Below are 21,692 nucleotides of genomic sequence, written 5' to 3' on the forward strand. Positions count from 1 at the left end.
ACCATACACCAATTGTACTCAAAAGTAGAAGCTTAGTCCTAGCCACAAAATAGCTGGGTTTGCATCCAAAGCTGAACAACAAAGTCTTTTACCTATGGTATATGCACAAAAATTGTTAGGATTTCATTATATGATCTCAATCATCCATTATCAACATGTTTATTAAAAGCAAACAAGTGTTTAGAAAAACAACAGTACTTAACTCATTAAAAATGTAAACTTGAACACTAAAAAAAGACATTGCTGGAAAAACTCCAGGATCACTGGACTCAAAACATTAACTGCTTTCACTACTCAGATGCTGTCAGACCTGCTAATTCTCTCCAGCAATTTGTGTGTTTCAGACATTCAGCTTCTACAGTTTAAGCTTAAATATTGTTGCACCATAGTTCTCTTCAATAATTCCAAATGAGTTCTGAGACAAATAAAGCAATCATTAATTCAAGAAAGTTTAAAGATCCAAATTTAAGTCCAACTTTTTTTTTTCCATTGATGTCCTTACAACCATTGAAGAATTTAAAAAAGTATTCTTCACAATTGAATCTACAGCACTGACTGAGCTGGCCTGCACAGCTCATTTTCTACTCCCATACAACGTTCATGTTTCATCTTCAAGTGACAGAGTTCCCCAAATTAGCAAGACACCAATGAAACAGAGTAACTCATGACTGAGCTTGAATTTGTGTCTTAAGTTTCAAGCAATGACCATCTCCAGCAAAAAAAAACCATATCAACGTTCAACAGCATTAACATTACTGAATCCCCACTATTAATACCTTTGGGGTTATCACTGAACAGAAATGGAATGGCACTAACTGTTCTGGCTATGATTCCTCCAGTGAGTAATTTAACCCAAAACTTTGTAAGGCCTCACCATCTGCAAGCACAAATCTGCACTGGTGCCCTTTCACTCCCCATTGATGGACAGAGGCAGAAGAGTGTGATAGTCAGTAAGATGGCAACTCACCTATGTACCTTCCAAACCCACAATCTTGACCACTTAGAAGGGGTGCAGATTAATGGAAATATCACCACCTGCAAGTTTCACACCATCCTTCACTGTTAGGGGAGAGACTTGCAGGATTTTGATCATCCAACAGCACTGTGCAAGTCCCTATACTGCAATGGTTCAGACAGCAGCTCACCACCACATTCACCAGGATAATTCAGGATAAGCAAATTCCAGCCAAACTAGCGATGCTCTCACCCCATGGATGAACAAAGGAAAATGCTGACACCTGCCCTTAAAGAATCCACATTGCAAGGATAGAAAACATGATTAGAGTTTAAAGGATTGATAAGGCAGAAAATAAGTGCCTTATCTAGACCATTGTAAAAATAGAAAATGGAGATACTCAGGAGATCAGGTATCTTTGAGAAGAGAATAACAAAGTTAATATTTCAGGTTGCTGATCTTACATCAGAAATTATCATGGCCAAAGTCTCCAAATCACTGGCCTAATTACAATTTCATTCAAAATATTAAGCGCTCAAACTAAGAGATCCTTGGTTTATTAAAAATTGCAATAAAGCATCAAAACATTCACCTTTGTCGGACTCACTGAATACTTCTCACCTGTATTTTCTTGATCAACTTCAATAGAACTATTTTGCTGCCACCAGCACGTAGAATGGTCTCTATCTGTGCTGTGTATTTGTAAAATTATGTCAGAGATACAACACTAATTTGTATCCACTACTGCTGATGCAGAAAGCCCTTGCCTTGGCAGGTGAAAGATGGACTGAAGATTTGATTCCCTTATTAAGGATTCAGATTTAAAAGAAAATTCCTAACAAACACTGAGCACATGCGGCAAAGGTTCTAATTGGAGAAGATTTCACAGATAAAATACCCAAAGAAACTACAAATTCCAAAATCTGAATCCTATTCATAAATGCATTGAAGATTATTATATCGTGGTATCCAGAGTGTTTTATCCACTCATTTACTAAAAGTAGAGCTTTTCCAAAAAAGGAACGATTGATTGGAAAATTAAAGCGCAGAATCAGGGTGGTGGAATATCACCTATGTTTATTGAAATAAATCAGAGATACTTCAGCCTATCAGCTTAGGTTTCATCATCTCTCACCATTTTTTCAGTTACATAGGGTGTTTAACCCACTGAAGTCACAGCAGAAAGACTGCACTGCTTATTTTACTGAACGCAGATAAATAAAATACTTTTAAATCACAGCAATAAGTAAATTTAAGTCTTGACCGAAAATACCACCACCCCAAACAGGTTATGATTTTTTAAAAATCACAATAGATGAATAATCTTTATATTTCAGTAGTGATAGGTAGAAGACAAATTGAATGATGTGCATGTGACATACAAAATATATCTCGCAGTTCAAACATATTTAACCATCAATTTTGAGTGCATTTTACTCATTTTCTTCCAGAATCTCCCCAACCTGAAGGTTGTTTTCAAATCAGTCATGAATTACACAGAAGCTGCTTCATAAGAACATCCCTGAAAAGAGCTCCTCATTCTTCAAACAACATTTCCTGCAGAATTTTCCCCAGAGATAATGGAACCGGTTATGAATTGCAAGGAAAAAAACTAAACTGACTACTCTGCAGTCAGCTCTTGGCAGAGTTAAAAGTTCAGATTTGAACCTTAAACCGAACATTTGAAGTTATAATCTAGGCTGACACTTCATTACAGTGAGGAGACCTGCACTATAGAGGTGTCACCTTTTAAATTAGACATGAAAGCAGACATGCCGTGCATGAACCCTAGGGTGGATATGACATAACATCCTTCAAAGATCAGAGATCATCTTTTTCCTGTGTCCTGACCAGTCCTCACTCCACACATCACTCAAATATAATGTAGTTGTTTATCTCATTGCTGTCTGTGGGACTTCATGCAATTGTTTTTTTTCTACAGTAGTGATTACAATTTGAAGTACATCATGCGGAGAAACAAAATGCAATGCTAAAGTCATGAAAGGTACAATTACATATGTCAAGCTCTTATTCCCAATCAACTATCATGTCATCTTCATGAGGGAATACTGAAGTGGAAACTGATCAATACACTTACGTTGTATTGAAACTGCAAGAATTTACTATTTATACATAATTAACATTTCCAAAAAAGACAGACAAAATATCCAAGATATTCTATAATGTTTTAATACTTTTCACTTTTTAAATACTGGATTTTAATTTGTGATAACATGGAGGAACTAAACTTTATAAACTTATCTTTTGCACATTGCTGATTGGAAAAACTGTTTTACAGTCCAATATCACAGACACATATTAACCAGTGTTTTGCTGTACACAAAGCTAAATCAGGATATAAAGCTTTCATAAAACAAATCTCTGACCACATTCTACACACACAATAGATTTTGAAATAAAAGTCCATTTTTTAACCTGTAAATGACGTGTTTTTACATTCCAGAAACGTTTCAATACTTTACAATCCCCTTTTAGTGTAATCACTTTATACCAGAATAATTTCAAAATTACATCACATTTAGTGCAATTGTGACTAGCAATATCAAGTTCTATACACGTAAACTTCCCAATTTATTAAAGGTTAGCTCAATTTAGCTTAACAGGTTTTTAACCTGGATCATTGCTAAAGTTCTCATTGATAAATTAGTCAGGTATATAACAGCTTTTCATTTGGAATAATCAATTAAATTTACAGTCACCCCCCACCCCCCCCCCCCCACCAAGTTCCCGATAATATGTTGGTTACTCAGTGTTGAATGCAAGGGTTTTTGAACAACCTGAAATTAACAGTTGCTGAAAGTAAGCAGCATAATAAACCAGTTAGTTCTGTAAACTACTGAACCTCATGTTAATGTAGAATCCAATACATTACTCATTTATGCAATTGTGACAACAATCTCCATATTTCCATTCCCATTTGTAACTTTTTGCACAAATGAAAAGCATTACTACACAGGGCGGACAAAAATAATTTCCACTACAAACAAAACATCAAGTTAAATTATCCCAAAAAGCTTAAAACCTGGTTAGATGGAAACTTTTCATATCTATGCTAATAGTAGAATTTGAGTTTACCTAACTTATCTTACTAATGTTTGTAGTAAGGTGCTCTTATGCGTGGTATCCCTCAAAACACAAATATTCCCCTTTTTTGTTGAAACAATGAATGCCAGAAAATTGTCACATGATGGAGGTGAACTTCTGAGATTTGCCATGAGTGCTCTGCTTCAGAACTCCCAAAATATGACACTGCAATGTTAGGCCTCACTTGCTGTACTCCACAACCAACACTATTCCTTTATGATAAGCATCACCCACTGGGATGTATCGTTAACACGATTTCTCAATGCTAGAGGTATCCAAACCGATACAAAGAGTCCACACATATCCAATTTACTGTCTTAATTCTGGTTTTCGTGTTTATTTTAATACCTGCAACTGGAATATCAATTTTATATAAAATTGTTCAAGGAAATAGGGAAATTCTTGCAAGAAATAATCCCTTTTTAAAGAATCACTTGGAAGACAAAAGTTTAAAGTTGGAGGGCACAGAGTCGAAAAAACTGATCGAGTTAGCAACTTGGATGTGTTTTTTGGGTGAGGGGCTAGTAGAGCATATCTATTTAAAAACAAATCTGCACATAGTTGGAATTGTAATAGCTACTTTAGGAAGTGCACTGTGAATTTAATTTCATATCCTCATCAAGCAACCAACTAGCATTGACTTCTCCCATTCCCTCAATGTCAAAGCAAACAAATCATCCAGTTTTCTGCATTTTAATGGTACAGTAGGTCCACATAACCAGTTAATCTGGTTGAAAAGAACAAAACCATTGCATTCAAGAAAATCTTACTTCCTGTTGATTTATTATTACTTATTACAAATTAATTTTAAATACAGATATGAAGTGCATTTGGTGAAGTATGGAGCTGATCAGAAAAAGTTTCATTATAAAAGTTTGGATTTATAAGGTATAGCCTAGAAGTTCAAGGATAATTTAAGTATAAAGTGTTCTCGATTAATCTTCACCACACAGTATTCTTACATACCAGCTTTCTTAAGAATCAATTTACTGAGTGCATAACAATCCTCAAATTTAGGCACTTTCACATTTGAATCTGTTGTTATATATACACAATATTGTTAGCGATAATCTTGTGCTGCAAAAATAAAGTCTGCTGGTCAAATTATTGATATTCATATGCTTATATTAGTTATAATAACCAATTATTAATATTAAATGGTTTATGTGACTCAAAATGCTAGACTTATTAAAATAAAAATCAATTCTTAGCTGCAAAATGAGTGGGGAACATTGTAAAGTCGTGCACAACTTTACAATGTTGTGAACAACTTCACAATGAAAGATTTCTGGAATCCAGCAGTCATAAAAACTAAGTCTAATTTTAGCTGCATCCAGTAACAGACACAGCATAAAAGTATTATATGAAATCAACAGGAAGAAAGAAAAGGTCTGCACAGAATTTCATGGGAATTGAGGTTCTACAAAGTAACATATCAACAGCATGTAAATGTATTCCTGAAACACAACTGGCTAGTTCTGATTAAATATCAGGAACAACCACCTATTTCAATTCAAAACAGATTTTGCACAATTGCATTAATGAACGGAAGGTGTGCACCTTTTGAAAGTAGTGGGCGAACAATTTATGCAATGGGCTTTACCTAAGCTTAGCTGGCGTACCTTATTCACAATAATGCACACCCCTTCTATCAATATTGCTTAAAACAGTCATTCACCTTTCAACAGTATGTCTACACTGGTCATAACTAAAACTCCAATCTGTTACAACATGAAAAATCCTTATTTGACATGTTTCAAGTAATCCTCCTTCCAGCCCATACCATCATAAAAGATTTCAGAACTTTCAATTACAACAAAAAATACATATGTAACAAATATACAAACTAAAAATGCAGTAGAAATATAGTTTGTAAACAAAACAGAAATAAAGCTTTTCAAAATCTCCATCAGAACTAGACGTTCTTCATGGGAGATCGTAAGAAAGAGAAAGGGCAAATGCCAGAGGTCAAAAGGGCTTAGACATCCCTGAATTAGTTTTATAAGAAATCAGTTTCGATGTTAGAAGCTAGGACTGGCTTTAGACCAGAAAAAGAATGTAATGAGTTCAGTGATTATAGAATGCTAATTAGAAAGACTTGACTAAGACTTAAAGAAAGTACACCTTACTGTAGACCCCAAAGATGGCAAACATTTGAGCAACTTAAGATCACAAATTCGGTTTTGTTTGTTGCAAAAATGTTGAAATTTTGGCCATGATTATGTAGGCCTACAACAACAAACATGCTTTAAAAAACAATTAACGCCCTCAACTTATTGTTTTTGATCCAGAATGAGATTGTTTTTGTAAAAAAATGCTTGGTTAAATTGTAAACAGCAGATGAACTTCACATACAGATGAACTACACACAGATGCTAAAATGGAACAGATCAGCCACAGATGTCAAATGACAGCCTACATCAATTAGATGCAGACTGAGGACTGCGACTGGCTTATGAGAGGGAAGAATGCTGGAAATTCAATGCATCAGCATGAAGTCACTGTGATCCTCAAGCGTAGGAGGGCACCTTTTTGTCTGCATGTTGGTCGCTGGGGAAAGCATGGTAGAAACAACAGCAAATCCATGCTGAAAACTAAAAGACACAAGATGAATTACTTCAATATTACAATGACGACTGTTTGAACATGCTATTTGTATACTTCCTTAAACACAAGAACAGTTTCATGACAAAATGGAACATTAATGTAGGGTATTTTTATTCTCAACCTCCTAAATCCATTAAAAACTATTTCATTATAGAATCTTCCTCACATTATTCATCTGTAAAATACCATGGGCCATTTCAGGCAGTAGAGTAGTGGTGATATTACTAGACCAGTCAACCAGAAACCAAGGTTAATGATAAATTTTAAATTCAATTTAAAAATTCAAAAACAAGTCTCAGTTACAGTGAATACAAAGCCATTATTAAAAAAAAAATCCACCTGGTTCATAAATGTCTTTTAGGGAACAATAAATGTCTGGAATTGAGAGTCAATGGCACCACAAAACCATTGCTGTTTCCCTTTAGGGAAGGCAACAGTCATCATTACTTGCTCTGGCCTACATGCGAATCCAATCCCACAGCAATGTAGTTGAATCTTAACTTCCTTTGGTCAATTATGGATGAGATATAACACTGGCCTAGTCAGTGACACCCACATCCCATGAGGAATTTTTTTTAAATTGCCATATTTACCTTGTCTGGTTCCAGGCCTACAGCAATATGTTTGACTTCTAATTGCCCTCAGAAACACCCAAACTTAGTTCAATGGTAGTTAGGAATGGGAAACAAATGCTGATTTTTCAAGCAACCCATTCCATTAACAACATTTCATAGAATGATTCATTTGTATCAGTGATTTTGTAGTGAAATTATACTCTGCTCTTCTTCCTTGAAGTATCTATCCCCACAAAGTGCAGTTATCATTCAGGGAGCAAGGAACATGCTTTTAAAAGCTGGATTAATTCTAATAAGGCAGTTTATATACTCAGAGAATCTTCAGAGTCAAACAACTAAAGCAACCCAACATCTATGAACTACAATCTTCAAATTTCATGATTCTCACGTTCCCATTGGCATTCTCATTTTATTGGCATTTCAACAGAAATAATAATGTTACACTATACCTCTAGATATTAGAAGAGAATATCTTTGCCTGCAGTTTTCTCCTGTACATAGGATGTGAAACGTTTGAGGAATTTGGGATATTCACGTTTTGCAACTGCTCGAAGTACTGATGCTGGCGCCCATCCTCCAGGATTTACTAAGAACAAAAGAAACAATTTAGTCACCAGTTATTGGACAAATTAGACAGTTTAAAAAAGACAGAACAAAAATGATGCACCTCCAATACTTTAAACAATGCCAAAAGTTTATTTAACAAATTAAAGATGCTAGATGGAAACATTTACAGAATGCCCATTTAAAAAAGCATCCACTATATCAAATCATAATGCAAGGCCAAATCTTATATTTCAAAACATACTATTGTAAAGATCACATCTCCCTATTTAATTATTCTTGGACTATGGAGGAAAAGAGGAAGATACTCCTTCAAACCAAGGAGACTGTGCAAAGTGATGGCTGGAGTTCTAAAAATCATATTTACTGAAGCACACAGTTATAAACAATGCTATATTTTCCCTGGGAACACAGAGACCAAAAGCAGATGTCACGGAGCTAAGGGATGCCTGCTTGACAACACTGTTTAGACTGGCTCTTAAGCAGGCGACCATAGCTTGTGTGAGGCTAGTGCTGCAGAGAACCATGCAGCCCAGAAAGAGAAAGCATTAAAAAAACCACTGTCACCCTCTGTCCTGCATGGGGGCCAGAGTTTCCAGTAACAACCAGCTGTCTCCCACATATTTAACTCTGCAAATCCCTTGGAATAAAAGGACAAAGACAGTGACAGGATAGAGGATTGGCTAACCAACAGAAAGCGGAGTGTCAAGATAATTGGGTTTTTTTCTAGTGGGCAAGTTGTAACTAATGGGTTTCAATCCTCTACTCCAATTATTTATTTGCAGTGATAATAGATACTATAGTCAAATTTACAGATGACACTGAAATAGGTAGGAAAGTAAGCTACAAGAAAGAAAAAAAGAAATTTACAAATGAATAAGAGATAGTTGAGTGACTGGGTGATCAAGTTTAAACATGGATACATGTTCTCTATTTTGGTCAGAGAAATAGAACGCCAATTTATTATCTAAAATGGAGAGAAACTTCACTGCAGAGGAATTTAAGTGTCCTCATGTATGAATTACAGAAACTAAAATGTCGGTATAGCAAATAATAAAGGAAGGCCAATGGAATTTTGGCATTTATTGCTAAAGAGATACAATGTGAAAGTAGGAAAGCATACAAGGCTTTAGTGAGATCACGTCCTGAGTAATGCAGAGTTTTGATCTCCTTGCTTGAGGAAGGATGTATTGCTTTGGAGGATGTTCAAAGAAGATTCACTAGATTGATTCTAGAGGGGAGGGGTTTGTCTTATGAAAAGAGATCAAACATTTTAGGTCTGTATTCTTGAGTTTAGAAGAATATGGAGAGATCTAATTGAGGTGCACAGATGATTAAGGGAATTTATGAAAAATAGACATGTTGTTTCCTCACGTGGGTCAAATCTAGAAGAGGTCATTGTTTTAGGATAAGGGGTTACAGATTTAAATCCGAGATGAGGAGAAATTTTTGCTCAGTCACGAATCTGTGGAATGTCAGGGTATTCGGTAAATTTAATGAGAGAAGACAGATTTTTAATTAGTAATGCATTGAAGGGTCATGAAAAGTAGGCAGAAAAGTGGAGTTGAGGCCAAAATGAGATCAGCCATGATATCATTGAAAGGCAGAGCAGGTTTGAGGGACTGAATTGTCTACTCCTAGTTCTTCTGTTACGAAGAAATTATCATCAGCAAATGAGATCATTAGTGTGCAAACAAAAGGCTCAGAAATTGAAAGAAACCAGACTGATGTTATTGAACTGTGTTTCCCTCATTAATTTTTTTCTTCTTTTTCCACCCTTCATAGCCATATCTTGTCTATGTTTGTGTCTGTACTGAGAGGGGTTAATTTAAGGGGTAGAGTTTAAGAATAGAGTTATAAGTCAGCAATTCATATTTTCTTTTTGCAAATAAAGACAATTTAAAATAAAGTTATTTTCTTGTTAAGAACAGAGATCTGATGACTGGATTCTTATAGTACTTGTCAAATGGAGTAGATAACATCGTAACTTTGTTTAAAAATGGATCAAAGGATGGACTGAATAAATAGAGGCCTGTCAGTCTGGCCTCAGTAGTGGGCAAATTCTAGAACACAGTTCTAGAACACAGGATACACTCTCTCTTAGAAAGGCACACAATCAAGGACAGCCAGTATGGATTTCTTTGGGAAATATCTTGTCTAAGTTGACTCCATTTTTAGAGATGGTGACAAGTAGGATTGATGAAGATATTGTCATTAATGCGATCAACATGGATTTAACAAGGCTTTTGAGGTGGTCACACATGGAAGACGTATTTTAAAAAATTTAATGGGATCCAGTGGTATGTAGCAAACTGGATAGAAAATTATCTTAGAGGCAAGAAAGAAATAGCAATGAGTGCTTTTGTGACTAGATGGCTATTTCCAGTGGGGTTTGGCAGGGCATAATACAAAGTCCTTTGCATTTTCTTCATTCATGGAATTTGGACACCATTGGCTATACCATTACCCATACTCAGTGGCCTGGAGACCATGGTAAAAATCTGCCTTCTTAGGTGTAGGGAAACCTTCAGTGCCGTAGCATAGAGAAGCTGTTTCCTCTGGTGGAAATCCAGACCAAGGGGAAGAATAAGGATAAAGATAGCTATTGAGAAGTTAAATCAGGAAGCATTTACTTGATACACAGGAGATAATGGAAATCTGCTACTCTTTAGATGTCCAGGAAATTTGGAGGTCTTTGGTTGGGATATGGGTATTAAGTGACATGGGATTTAGGCAGGTAAATAAGTTCAGATACCCGAACAATCATGATTTAACAGAATGGCAGAATAGGCTCATCAGCTGAAATACCAACCATTCTTTATGTGTCACTTCAACTTTGTCACACCCCTCCTGGATTTAAGGGGGTGGTCACCTGCTAGATGACATTGAAAAGGAGCCATCCAGCTTCCTACACCACAAACTGCAGCAAGGAGCACTTCCTTGCAGTTGTTCATTTGATTGCAATTCAGTAAAACAAGGTGAACTCGGCCCGGACAATCATAAAGCCCAATCTCATATCTATAGAATCCATCTACCAGGCGCACTGTCAAGGAAACGCCGTCAGCATTCTCAAAGATCCAGCGCACCCTGGCAATCTTTTTCCACAACCTCTACCATCGGGGAGAAGATACAGAAGCTTGAACACACGCACCAGCCGGTTTCAAAACAGTTTCTAACCTACTGTTGTTAGAATACTGAATGGACTCTCAAACTCTTAACATTCGCCCGTACCTGCATTTTTGTTACTGCTGCTGTTTACCTATTATTTACTTATCTATGCTACTTAACTCTGATCTGCCTGTATTGCTTACAAGACAAAGCTTTTCACTGTGCCTCAGTACATATGACAATAAATTCAATTCAATTCAAACTCACCATTAGCTACATACGTGATCTTGCATAGGATGTTATCTCTGCTGATTGCCTGGTTCCCTTCTGGAGGGCTTACTAGTGTCTGGCAGATCATGGCAATGTTTATTTTGGCACGCACACATCTGTTATTCTGCTGTGAAATAGGTGGAGTTAACACAATTTTGAACAATACACAAATTGAATCCTCTGCAATTACTTAAGAAATGTTACATTTTAGCATGAAAAAATTGCAATACTTTCCATTTTAACCCTAAAATAGAATAGTCTAATTTCAAAGTCCTCGATGTGCATAGTTCCCCTTTGAGCTGTAGCTAACTATACATAAAAGAATGAAGAAACCAATGAGGAAAGGAAAAAACAAAATATGAATACAAGTATGGGGATCAATAATCAGGAATTTCTGATGAAGGACTTACACCCGAAACATCAGCTCTGCTGCTCCTCAGATTCTGCCTGATCTGCTGTGCATTTCCAGTGTCACACTTCTCAACTCAATAACCAGGGAGCACAGTTTTAAGGTCCAGAGCAGGAGATTTAGAGGGCATGTGAGGAAAAACGTTTTCACTGAAGATGGTGGGTACCTGGGGCTCAGTGTCTGAAACAGCAGTAAAGGCAGCACGCCTCAAGACATTTAAGAACTACTTAGATAAACACTTGAAACACCGTAGCATAGGTGGCTACGCAGCAAGTGCTGAAAAACAGGAACAGAGATTTGATGACTGGAATGGACCGAAGGGCCTCTTTCCATCCTGTAAAACCTGATCTATGAGAAAGGAGGTACTGTACTGGCATAAACTAAAGATTGGCTAATAGGAAGAAAATAGCTTGGGAAAAAAACTTCTGTTTTTAATTTTGGTCTTCTCTGTACCTCAGGAAGACTATTATTGCAGTAGTGGAAGCGCAACAAAGTCACCTGTCTTGTTTCTGGGAATGGCAGGACTGTTCAAGAGGACTGTTGGAGCAAATTGGCTTGGATTCTCCAGGGTTTTGAAGAATAAGGAGGGACCGCTTTAAAACTTTCAAAAAGTTTAAAGGAACAGGTAAGTATTAGGTTTCCCTTGGTTGAGGAATTGGGATATTTAAAAATAAGGGAAGTTGCATTTAATTCAGAAGGCTGCAAATCTTTGGAATTCAGAAGCTCAGTTTTTGAGTATGGTTGAAGTAGGGATTGATAGCTTTGACTACCCATGATCTAAGAGTTCTGAGAACAGTTTGGTAAAAGACACTGAAGAGTTTGATCAGTCATAATTGTATGAAATGGCAGAGCTGGTTCAAAGGACAGAAGGCCTCATCCTGTTCCTTAAATTCTTAAAGTTCCCTTTGAAAATCTTAATGAAAATAGACACTTACAGGTGCACTGTCATGTTCCACAGAAAAATTGCAGACAAGCCACGTATCTGGATCATTTTCATTTGTAGCTGGAACTTTTCGAATTGCAGATAAGTAAAGTACATCTCTTTGTGAAGCTGGCCAAACTCTCTGGAAGAAAAGTGAGATAAAATGGCTGAGCTGCAGCAAACAATCAAATTAGTAAACACCTTCCATCACATTAGATCTCCGACACAATGCAACAACCATATACTGTGAAATAATTACGCATTTGCAAATCACTTGTACAAAAAATAATGCAATTGCCTAATTTGTCATTTTCCACTGAAAACTTCTGAATCAATGTATCTAACTTGTGGAGATTGTTACTTTTGCCAATGATACCACCTTGCACTCTAATTCCAAGGTCTCAACATTTAAACAAAGTATTATAGATGCTAGCGATCTGAAATAAAAACAAAAAGCTCTGCTATTAACACCAACAGGAGAGCTGCAAATCTTTGCTTAAATAATTCTATGATTTTGGGTGATCTCAACACCAAACAGTTCTTAAATAGTTAGCTCCATAAGTACAGAAGAAATACACAAATCTATCAGTATCACTCCTATTCTTGCTTTTGGACTATTCCGATTAATCTATTCTTCAAAAGATGGAATTGAGAGACAGCAGTACCAGGAGGTTGGTAGATCCCTAAAATGTTAAGCTCATCTTTTCTGACCAAAATGTGGGCAAAAGAAATAAGGAAGATGAGTTGTGCAACTTCCCAAAGATGCTCACCTTCTCAGAAATAATATAAAACTTATGACTTTAAAAGCCTGCGCCTTGGAGGCTACAAACATTAAGAAAATAATTCAACTAAGAAACAAATTATTTCCATCAATTCACAGATAAATCTAAACATTATTTAAAATTCATTCTTCATAGCATTATTTCCAGAAGTCAATTGTCTGATGTAGTGAAGGTTAGATTGGAGATTGGTGGCATTATGGTTCATTGGAGTAGAATAAGATTTACTTTGTATTTGGTCATGACTGATGTCAACACAAACAGAATGTGAGAACTGGAGGTGCTGGAAAAGCACAGCCAGTCAGGTAGCTTCTGAGAAGCAGGAGAGTTGATGTTTTGAACACAAGCTTTTCATCAGGAATGTCATGAGCTGGTGTTCGAAACGTCAACTCTCCTGCTTCTCAGAAGCTACCTGACTGGCTGTGCTTTTCCAGCACCACACTTTTTGACTTTGATGTCAACACAAGGTGGAGGAGGGAGAAAAAAAAACTTAACTCCCTGTACTGACCATCACATGGAAGGACAGTTAATAAGGCCATTTAAAATAGAAAACAGATTTAGCACACTCGCGCAGTAAAAGAACTACACCAAGTCACCAGCTATAATGTTTTAATATCAAAAAAGGACATACCTTGTGTGTCTGATAGATGATGATTGCATTATCTGATAGAATTTCTAGTACATGGAAATTCTCAATGGTTGCTGTGGAGTGTAAATGGATACATTCTTTGTCAAATCACTCATATAAATGAATGAGCACTTAGAAATAAGTCATTGACATTTGATTTGGTGGCGGGAAGAATGTCGATCAAAGAAATCCTGAAAAGAATGTCTAGTGTGCTTTAAAGGCAAAACGCGCTCATAACAATCAACTGAATTCCTTAAATAGAACAGATTACATCATTTACTATTTCATCTAAAGCCAGCATCTCAGGGCAATGAGCACTCCCTCAATATTGTACTCAGGTTCAAATTTGAGTAAAAATAACCTTCTGAAATTTGATAAAGGTGTAAGATTGGGGATCACTTACACACAAGGAAAAGCGAGATGTCAGAAACCAATGAGTATCATCCATATTAGTAATATTTTGAGTGTTCATTGTGGTCTACTGCATAGGGAGGGCTGGATTGCAGTTTACCTTAAGTCTGCTGTGTTGTATGGCCATGAATCATCACTTTACCAAGATCACCTCAAGCAAAATTTCTTTAATCTGTTAAATATGGACATCACCGACTAAGCCAACATTCTTTGGCCATCTTTAACTTCCCTCGCGGTGATATTTTAGACAACTTAGCAACATGCTAGTTTATTTTAGAGACCAGTTCAGAATTAATGACAATGCTGTTGGTTTGGAATCACATATAAGTCAGATGTTAGCGAACCAGATAGGGTTTGCACAGTAATCAGCAATTGTTATATGCATGTCATAATATTCCAGATATTTATTGAATTCAAATTTCACCTTCTGCCATATTTTCAGAGTTAGCCTGGGAATTTTGGCTTACTGGTCCAGTGACATGATCACTAAGCAACTGCTTCCTTAAGACTACCAAACTGCATTAAGCACATCTGGACCTTGAACGCTATAGTCAGTGTCTAAAGAGAAAGTGCTTGCATAGCTAGGCCAAAGTCATTATCTTGGAACATTCAACAATGAATTACAAGTATTTGCTGTAATTAAAAGGAAGAGGCCGGATTTAGCTTATGAGCCACATGCCATGTTATGCTATTGTACTCAAAAGGTTTGCTTTTACTATCAGACACCACAGACTGCTACTTATCAATGAACTCAAATTGTTTAAAATAACTTCAATAAACTATCAAATTGAAATTATTCTAAAATATTCTTACTTTCCCAATCATTGCGAACATCGACATTCCAGAAGTAATGGCATACTTCGTGACCTGTAACTCCTTTGACAGAATGTGTCGCTTTGAGAGGATCTAAGACAATCCCATTTTCTTCCACTTCTCTCCTGTAGACCTGTACAAAATGGAGGAGGAAGGGTGATTGGATGAATCTGAACTTTAAAACATTAACAAATACGTATTGTATTCAACTCAAGCTTGTAACTGTGTGGATTGCGACTTGAAAAGCCAGCACCCCACACTCAACGAGAAAATAAGAATATAGTACTGAATTTTAAAACTTTCAAAAAGTACAAACATTCCTCACCTTCATTTCTCCCTCTTCCACCACCAACTGCCAATTAGCATCACCACCTACATCTTGGAGAGAATATTGCATGTGATTTTGCACCATTTCTTCAACCTGTAAAGACAAAGAGCACTGGTGTTAACAACCTGCACTGTAGCGGACTGTGCATATCGGCTACAGTCTTGTTTGTGGCATAATCAACAAGAAATCAGCTACTGCTGGAAATTGACTACTTTGACCAGAATGTCTCAACAGTATCTACTGCCCATGGACAATTTCAGAGAAAAGAACAAGTGATTTGTCTCAAGACAACTGGCTCTTTTTGGGGCATCACTTCCAATTTCTCACCTTTCTCTATACAGTATTACCAAACTGCAGAATATCAAATTGATTCAGCAGTCTTTCCTGCTAATCTATTGACACATACTGATCATTAGCTAAAAAAGTAAATAAATCTGAATTCCAAATTTACTCCATTTTCTCCCCTATCAGTTTTTGAAATTTGAAAAAAATAATTTGGATCAGCAATTTCTTCCTTAAGTTTGAAACTATCCATCAGATTACCTTCACGTCTGCTTCTCTGCAACAAAAATGTTTTCTTCAAATGGAAAAAACTGTGCGCCTTGCTCTCATTACTTTTACTGCACAGTATTCTTGATTGAGTCATGGCAGCAGCTAAGACAAAACTTTGCTTTATACATGGTTTGCATTTCAGCTAAAGCAACTTAGCATATGCTTTGTTTTCAAAATGGCCTGATTGACAAGGAAGTTTGGCTTGCAATAAACTATCAATAATCTATCATGTTACAGCTAGACAAGACATTGGTAAGACCACATTTGGAGTGCTGCATATAATTCTGGCTGCCCTGCTATAGGATAGGCATTATAAAACCGGAAAGGTTGCAGAAAGGATTTACAAGGATATCAAGACTGGAAGGTTTGAGTTATAAGGACAGGCTGATAGCTGCGACATTTTTCACTGGACCTAAGGGTAGAAGCTTAAGGGTAACTTTATAGTGGTTTATAAAATCATGCGGGGCATAGATAAGGTAAATAGTCAAGGTCTTTTTCCCGGGTAGGGGAGTTGGTAGAAAGAAAGGGAGGCAGCAGGGCTGGAAAGGGAGCGTGGGATGGTTATTTGAAATTCGAGATCTCAGAGTCATAGACAGAGATGAACAACCTGTCCATGCCAGCCAGTTATCCCAACCCAATCCAGTCCCACCTATCAGCACCCAGCCAATATCCCTCCAAACCCTTCCTATCATATACACATCAAAATGCCTTTTAAATGTTGCAATTGTACCAGCCTCCACCACTTCCTGTGGCAGGTCATTCCAAACACGTACCACCCTCTGCCTGAAAGAGTTGCCCCTTAGGTCTCTTTTATATCTTTCCCCTCTCACCCTAAACCTATGCCCTCTCGTTCTGGACTCCCTGACCCCAGGGAAAAGACTTCACCTATTTATCTTATCCATGCCCCTCAATTTTGTAAACCTTTAAGGTCACCCCTCAGCCTCTGACGATCCAGGGAAAAACAGCCCCAGCCTGTTCAACTTCTCCCTCTAGCTCAAATCCTCCAACCCTGGCAACATCCTTGTAAATCTTTTCTGAACGCTTTCAAGTTTCACACCATCTTTCCGATAGGAAGGAGACCAGAACTGCATGCAATATTCCAACAGTGGCCTAACCAATGTCCTGTACAGCCGCAACATGACCTCCCAACTCCTGTACTCAATACTCTGACTGATAAAGGAAAGCGTACCAAACGCCTTCTTCACTATCCTATCTACCTGCGACTCCACTTTCAAGGAGCTATGAACCTACACTCCAAGGTCTCTTTGTTCAGCAACACTCCCTAGGACCTGACCATTAAGTGTATAAGTCCTGCTAGGATTGGCTTTCCCAAATGTTAACGAGAGTGAGGACTAATTCAGCAGAGGTGGAGGAGGGTATCGGAGATGGTGGTTGGAGGACACAGATGGGGTAATAGATGGGTCTCTGTTGGAGCTGAAAAAACTGAGGGCCTACAGGCCGTAACTGTGCGGTATGGACATGTATAAAGACTGCATATCCACTGTGAAGCAGCAGCATTGGAGGGCCTGGGAATTGGAAGTTGTTGAAGAGGTGGAGCGCACGTGCGTGTTCCAGCTGTAGGTGGGAAGCGCCTGGACCACTGATCTCTCCAGCTGAAACAAGAGGCACAGAAGTGTGAATGACACTCCAAGATCCAAGCTTCATTCGCTGTCCAAATGTAATAAAAGACTTTTCTTTGATCTTTTCCTACCCTAGTCCCACCAGTGCCAACAATACCTTAACATATACAATCATTACGTAGCTAGGTTTTCAACACTTTCACCACCCATAAACAAGTCACTCAGCGATTATATCCAAGCCTTCATCCATATTGAGGCTAACATCGACAATGTTTCTCCTCTTCAATTTCCAAAGGACTCCCAGAATAAACATATTTACCTCTCCCATTTTGCAGATTTTTTCTCGGCTCTTTGTTGCAACCTGCTCTTCACTGCATAGCCACATGTTGCACACACCCTCTTAAATTTTCTCAACCATCCTCAACTATGCTCCTTCATTTAAGTATATTCTCTTCAACTGTGACTCCGGTTACTTATTAACTCCCATCTGTCCTGTAAGTCAGGTATCCACTCACTTTTAACCATCTTGCAAAGAAAGTAAAGATGTTTCTATGTTAAGAACATTGTGTACAGTAATGTAACAGATTAGCTTTACTAGAAAGCACTATGCTGCTCTCTGGTGAAATGAAGCGGGTTCTACATTTACAATCAACAAACAAAAATAAATTTAATCACCTGGTTCATAAGCCACATTATGAAAGATGTGGTAACTGCAATTTTGAAATGTATAAACATGTGTAACCATTCAACTTTCAAAAGCCTATATTGCTTTATGTCTTATGAATATAATGTCATGCTTAACCATGGGCATCAACTTGTACACGTGCAATGATATCACAAAGTATAGGGACCTCTTCAACTCTACTAAAATCAAACAAGGAATACCAGTGTCAAAACACTCACCATTCCAGTTACCGGATGAAGGAAGAACTATAATGATATAATTTAAAATAATGCAGCTAGTTTGCAGGAAACATGGAAATCCTGAGTGATGAGTGGGCAATTGTGCAACCATAACAAACCTTTCATTGGTAAATAGATAATCCCATTAGATTAAGTTTCAATTACTTGGAGATTGCAGAAGCCCAATATCAAATTATATAACCGACAATTAATCTCCAGCATCCAATGATGAAAAAGTGATGCGGCCTTAAACAATTCTGTCAAGATAAAATTGCTTAATATCTTTATGATTGAAAGGCATTAATCTGTTTTGAAGAGTAAACTCAAAGCATGCAACCCAAGAAAATCTCAAAACTTTGGAACAATTTGGCAACTCCATCATCAGGGAAAAAGGTCCATGAATCTCAGTGGTACTGACAGTAGGCAGTCAATGATCTTCAAAAGTGATGAATCTATTAAATAACAAGTTCCACTCGTCTGCAAAAATGTCACTGACAAAGCGTTCATCACTCTTGGCGAACCCTTAGAATTATTGTTCTTTTACTGTTTACTCAAGTATAACGTTTTTGCTGAGATTGGTTCTTGGACCATCTATTCTACTTTACAAATATGATGGGGAACATGGAACAAATTAATGCCAAGACGTCAGATCTGCCACAATCAGAGCAAAGTTGCAAACGTTGACACTTTGTGAAAGTGCATACTTTTAGATGCTAATATTTGTCTGATTGGGAAGACCACATTAAAAAGGTGGCTCCCTAAATCTTAAAGATTCCTACAATACCTATTTACTGAATATAACAATTAATCTCAATGTACAGTGGAATTAAATGGCATGAGTTTGAATCAATGATATTAAGGTGTGAAACTAAGCTCATTAAACTAGTAATTTGTAGACAAATAAACTATTACAATCATTGCAAAAAGTCAATTACATCTTTAAGGGAAGGAAATCTGAACCCCTGCTTAGTCTGCCTCACAGATGAACCTTTAAGCAATAAATGCTGCTTTTTCCACATATTCTCAAACTAAAGGTTTAAAATACCATTTTCAGGCAGAATAAAGAACATAATGGAGATTGTTTTAAGGTTCTAATAGTTTTACTTGAATTCTGAATTTCTATTCAATTGGTCTTCAAACATGACTTCCTTAAAAGGCTTATAGATCTGTGGGAACAAGAGCACGACACAACTATACACAGAATACTAACTGTTGATTATTCCAATGTCCTTTTCTGTACGTGTTATACATTATCTAGAGAATTACCCAGAGGATTTTAAAGCATGGTCCATACAAAATGTACAACTTTTGCTCGTGAATAACTTTTACTAGGTAGCATTGGGTAAATCTAGCACAAACCACGCCATCTCCCCTCAATAATCCATGTTATTACTACAAATACAGGGTCTGTATGATTGAAGGAAACATTTGCTGTATGTGGAATGCTTCTGAAGACATGGCAATAGTTGAAGTAAATATGGAGGGAAGTTCAGGGGCTCTAAGTTTTCTCCTCTCAACACCCTCACTGGAGTTCATAGTTAAGCCAACTAGCCAACCACCTCTACTACTCAGTCCCCTCTGCCAGTAGAGATTGTAAAACGGTTCCCTTTCTATATGTATTGCCCATTGCACATCTGCATTACAGCGCAAAAAAAACTCATTAAAATTTACAAAAGATATCTTCTCTGGCATTGACATCTCTCCCCATTATAGAATGGTTACACCACACAGGAAACAATTTGGTAGGTTGTGAGTTTGTGCTGACCTTTAAAGAAACAATTCACCCAGTACCATTCCACCAATGTTTCCCCTCAGTTCTGCATTACCTTCTCTTTCAGATAAGAATCCAATTTTCTCTTGAATGTGATTGAACCTACTTAAGCAGGGCACTCTTAGTACATGTAATGTTTTTCCTTAATGTTGCCATCACCTCTTCTGCCAATTCTATTAAATCTTAAACATTGTTAAAGGAGACAAAGTCAAAACTTGTTTTCAAGTTTAAAACTATAACAAACTTTGTCTTGAAATCTCTGCCCCTGTAAAGTAAGCCTAAGATGCCTGTCGCAGTTGCACATGGCTGAATAGGACGAAATAGTTATGCCGGGTTTTCTTTTTAACTGATACAGACAATCAATGGAAATTTTAGCTTACACAGTATTTCAGATAGCTCAAATCATGGCATCCACAGCCAGACAACAAAATGTTTCTAAGTCTTAGTAAGATGGGACAAGAATGCAAACCGTAAGACTTTGATAAGGCAGCTCCAATGAAAGCCATTAGATTGGAGATTGCAGATTTTTATGAAATAGAAAAAGGGAACAAGTGACTATCTGGGATGAGGCATTTTAAATAATTATAATTGCATATAAGAGTAGACACATTCTTACAAGAATAAGTTAAAATTTTAGACATTGGGGAATTAAAGTTTTGTAGGTAATTAGCCTTGGATGCAGAGACTAGTTTCAGTAAACACCCTTGAAGAAACTTATATTTCCATGAGCAAGATCAGAACAACAAAAAGATTTAAACAAAATATTTTCGTATGAGTACCAAGAGACAAATAATGTAGCAAGGGGGACAAACTATTTTGAAACAGGGTCACTCTGACTCGAGAGAGTGAGCAACTGTCACTTCACAAGTCAAATCAGGGGGTAAGCTGTTCCCAAAATTGCTAGCTTTGTCACTGAATCATAGTACTAGGTTTAACTATGTATAACTTTATAAGTAACTTTACTTTGGAGCTGCTATTACTTTTGCCAAGTCTATTCAGTCTTAAACATTGCTAAAAGGAGACAGTCAAAACTTTTTGTTTACAAGTTTATACAATTATAATAAAATATTATAACAATTGATAGAAATTAACATCCTTTAATGTTCTGTACTAATGTCAGCAAAAGTTGTGAATTGCATAACCAAATTTGAAGAGTCATTAGCAAGAAGTATAAGATGTAGCTGGCAAACAAGTCGGAAGGAACAGGACATAAATCAAAGTTGGAACGCAGTCAACAATCCCTAGAACCCAAAGGCAGGTGATGGAATTCTGGCAAATATCATGAGATAATGGGAGGACCTAAAGTGGACCATGAAGTTGTCTATCAATGATAGTGTATTCACAGGGGCGTCTGTCAAGCACTGATGTCAACGTTTCATGTAACCATTGTAGCGCGGTAGGTGTAAATATCC

The 21,692-nt window shown here is 37.1% G+C and overlaps 1 protein-coding gene across 5 annotated transcripts in view; it reads right to left on the reverse strand.

Moving 5' to 3' along the window:
* Window positions 1–3,122: 3,122 nt before the first annotated feature.
* The window catches only part of LOC122556187 (ceramide transfer protein), a 116,653-nt gene continuing 98,083 nt past the window's right edge, over window positions 3,123–21,692 (reverse strand). For 4 of the 5 annotated variants that reach the window (XM_088000317.1, XM_088000325.1, XM_088000327.1 and 1 more), the window contains 7 exons: window positions 15,472–15,567; window positions 15,147–15,279; window positions 13,926–13,996; window positions 12,529–12,657; window positions 11,182–11,311; window positions 7,692–7,828; window positions 3,123–6,654 (listed from right to left, as the gene is read on the reverse strand). In XM_088000317.1, the coding sequence (XP_087856443.1) occupies window positions 7,701–7,828; window positions 11,182–11,311; window positions 12,529–12,657; window positions 13,926–13,996; window positions 15,147–15,279; window positions 15,472–15,567 (687 nt within the window). In that variant the 3' untranslated portion in view covers window positions 3,123–6,654; window positions 7,692–7,700. The remainder of the gene's footprint in view (window positions 6,655–7,691; window positions 7,829–11,181; window positions 11,312–12,528; window positions 12,658–13,925; window positions 13,997–15,146; window positions 15,280–15,471; window positions 15,568–21,692) is intronic. The other variant, XM_088000316.1, reaches the window with a different exon arrangement.

Source organism: Chiloscyllium plagiosum, unplaced genomic scaffold (assembly GCF_037043375.1).
Source record: "Chiloscyllium plagiosum isolate Xiang-an unplaced genomic scaffold, Cpla_swu_hap1 HiC_scaffold_2, whole genome shotgun sequence".
Lineage (NCBI taxonomy): Eukaryota > Metazoa > Chordata > Chondrichthyes > Orectolobiformes > Hemiscylliidae > Chiloscyllium > Chiloscyllium plagiosum.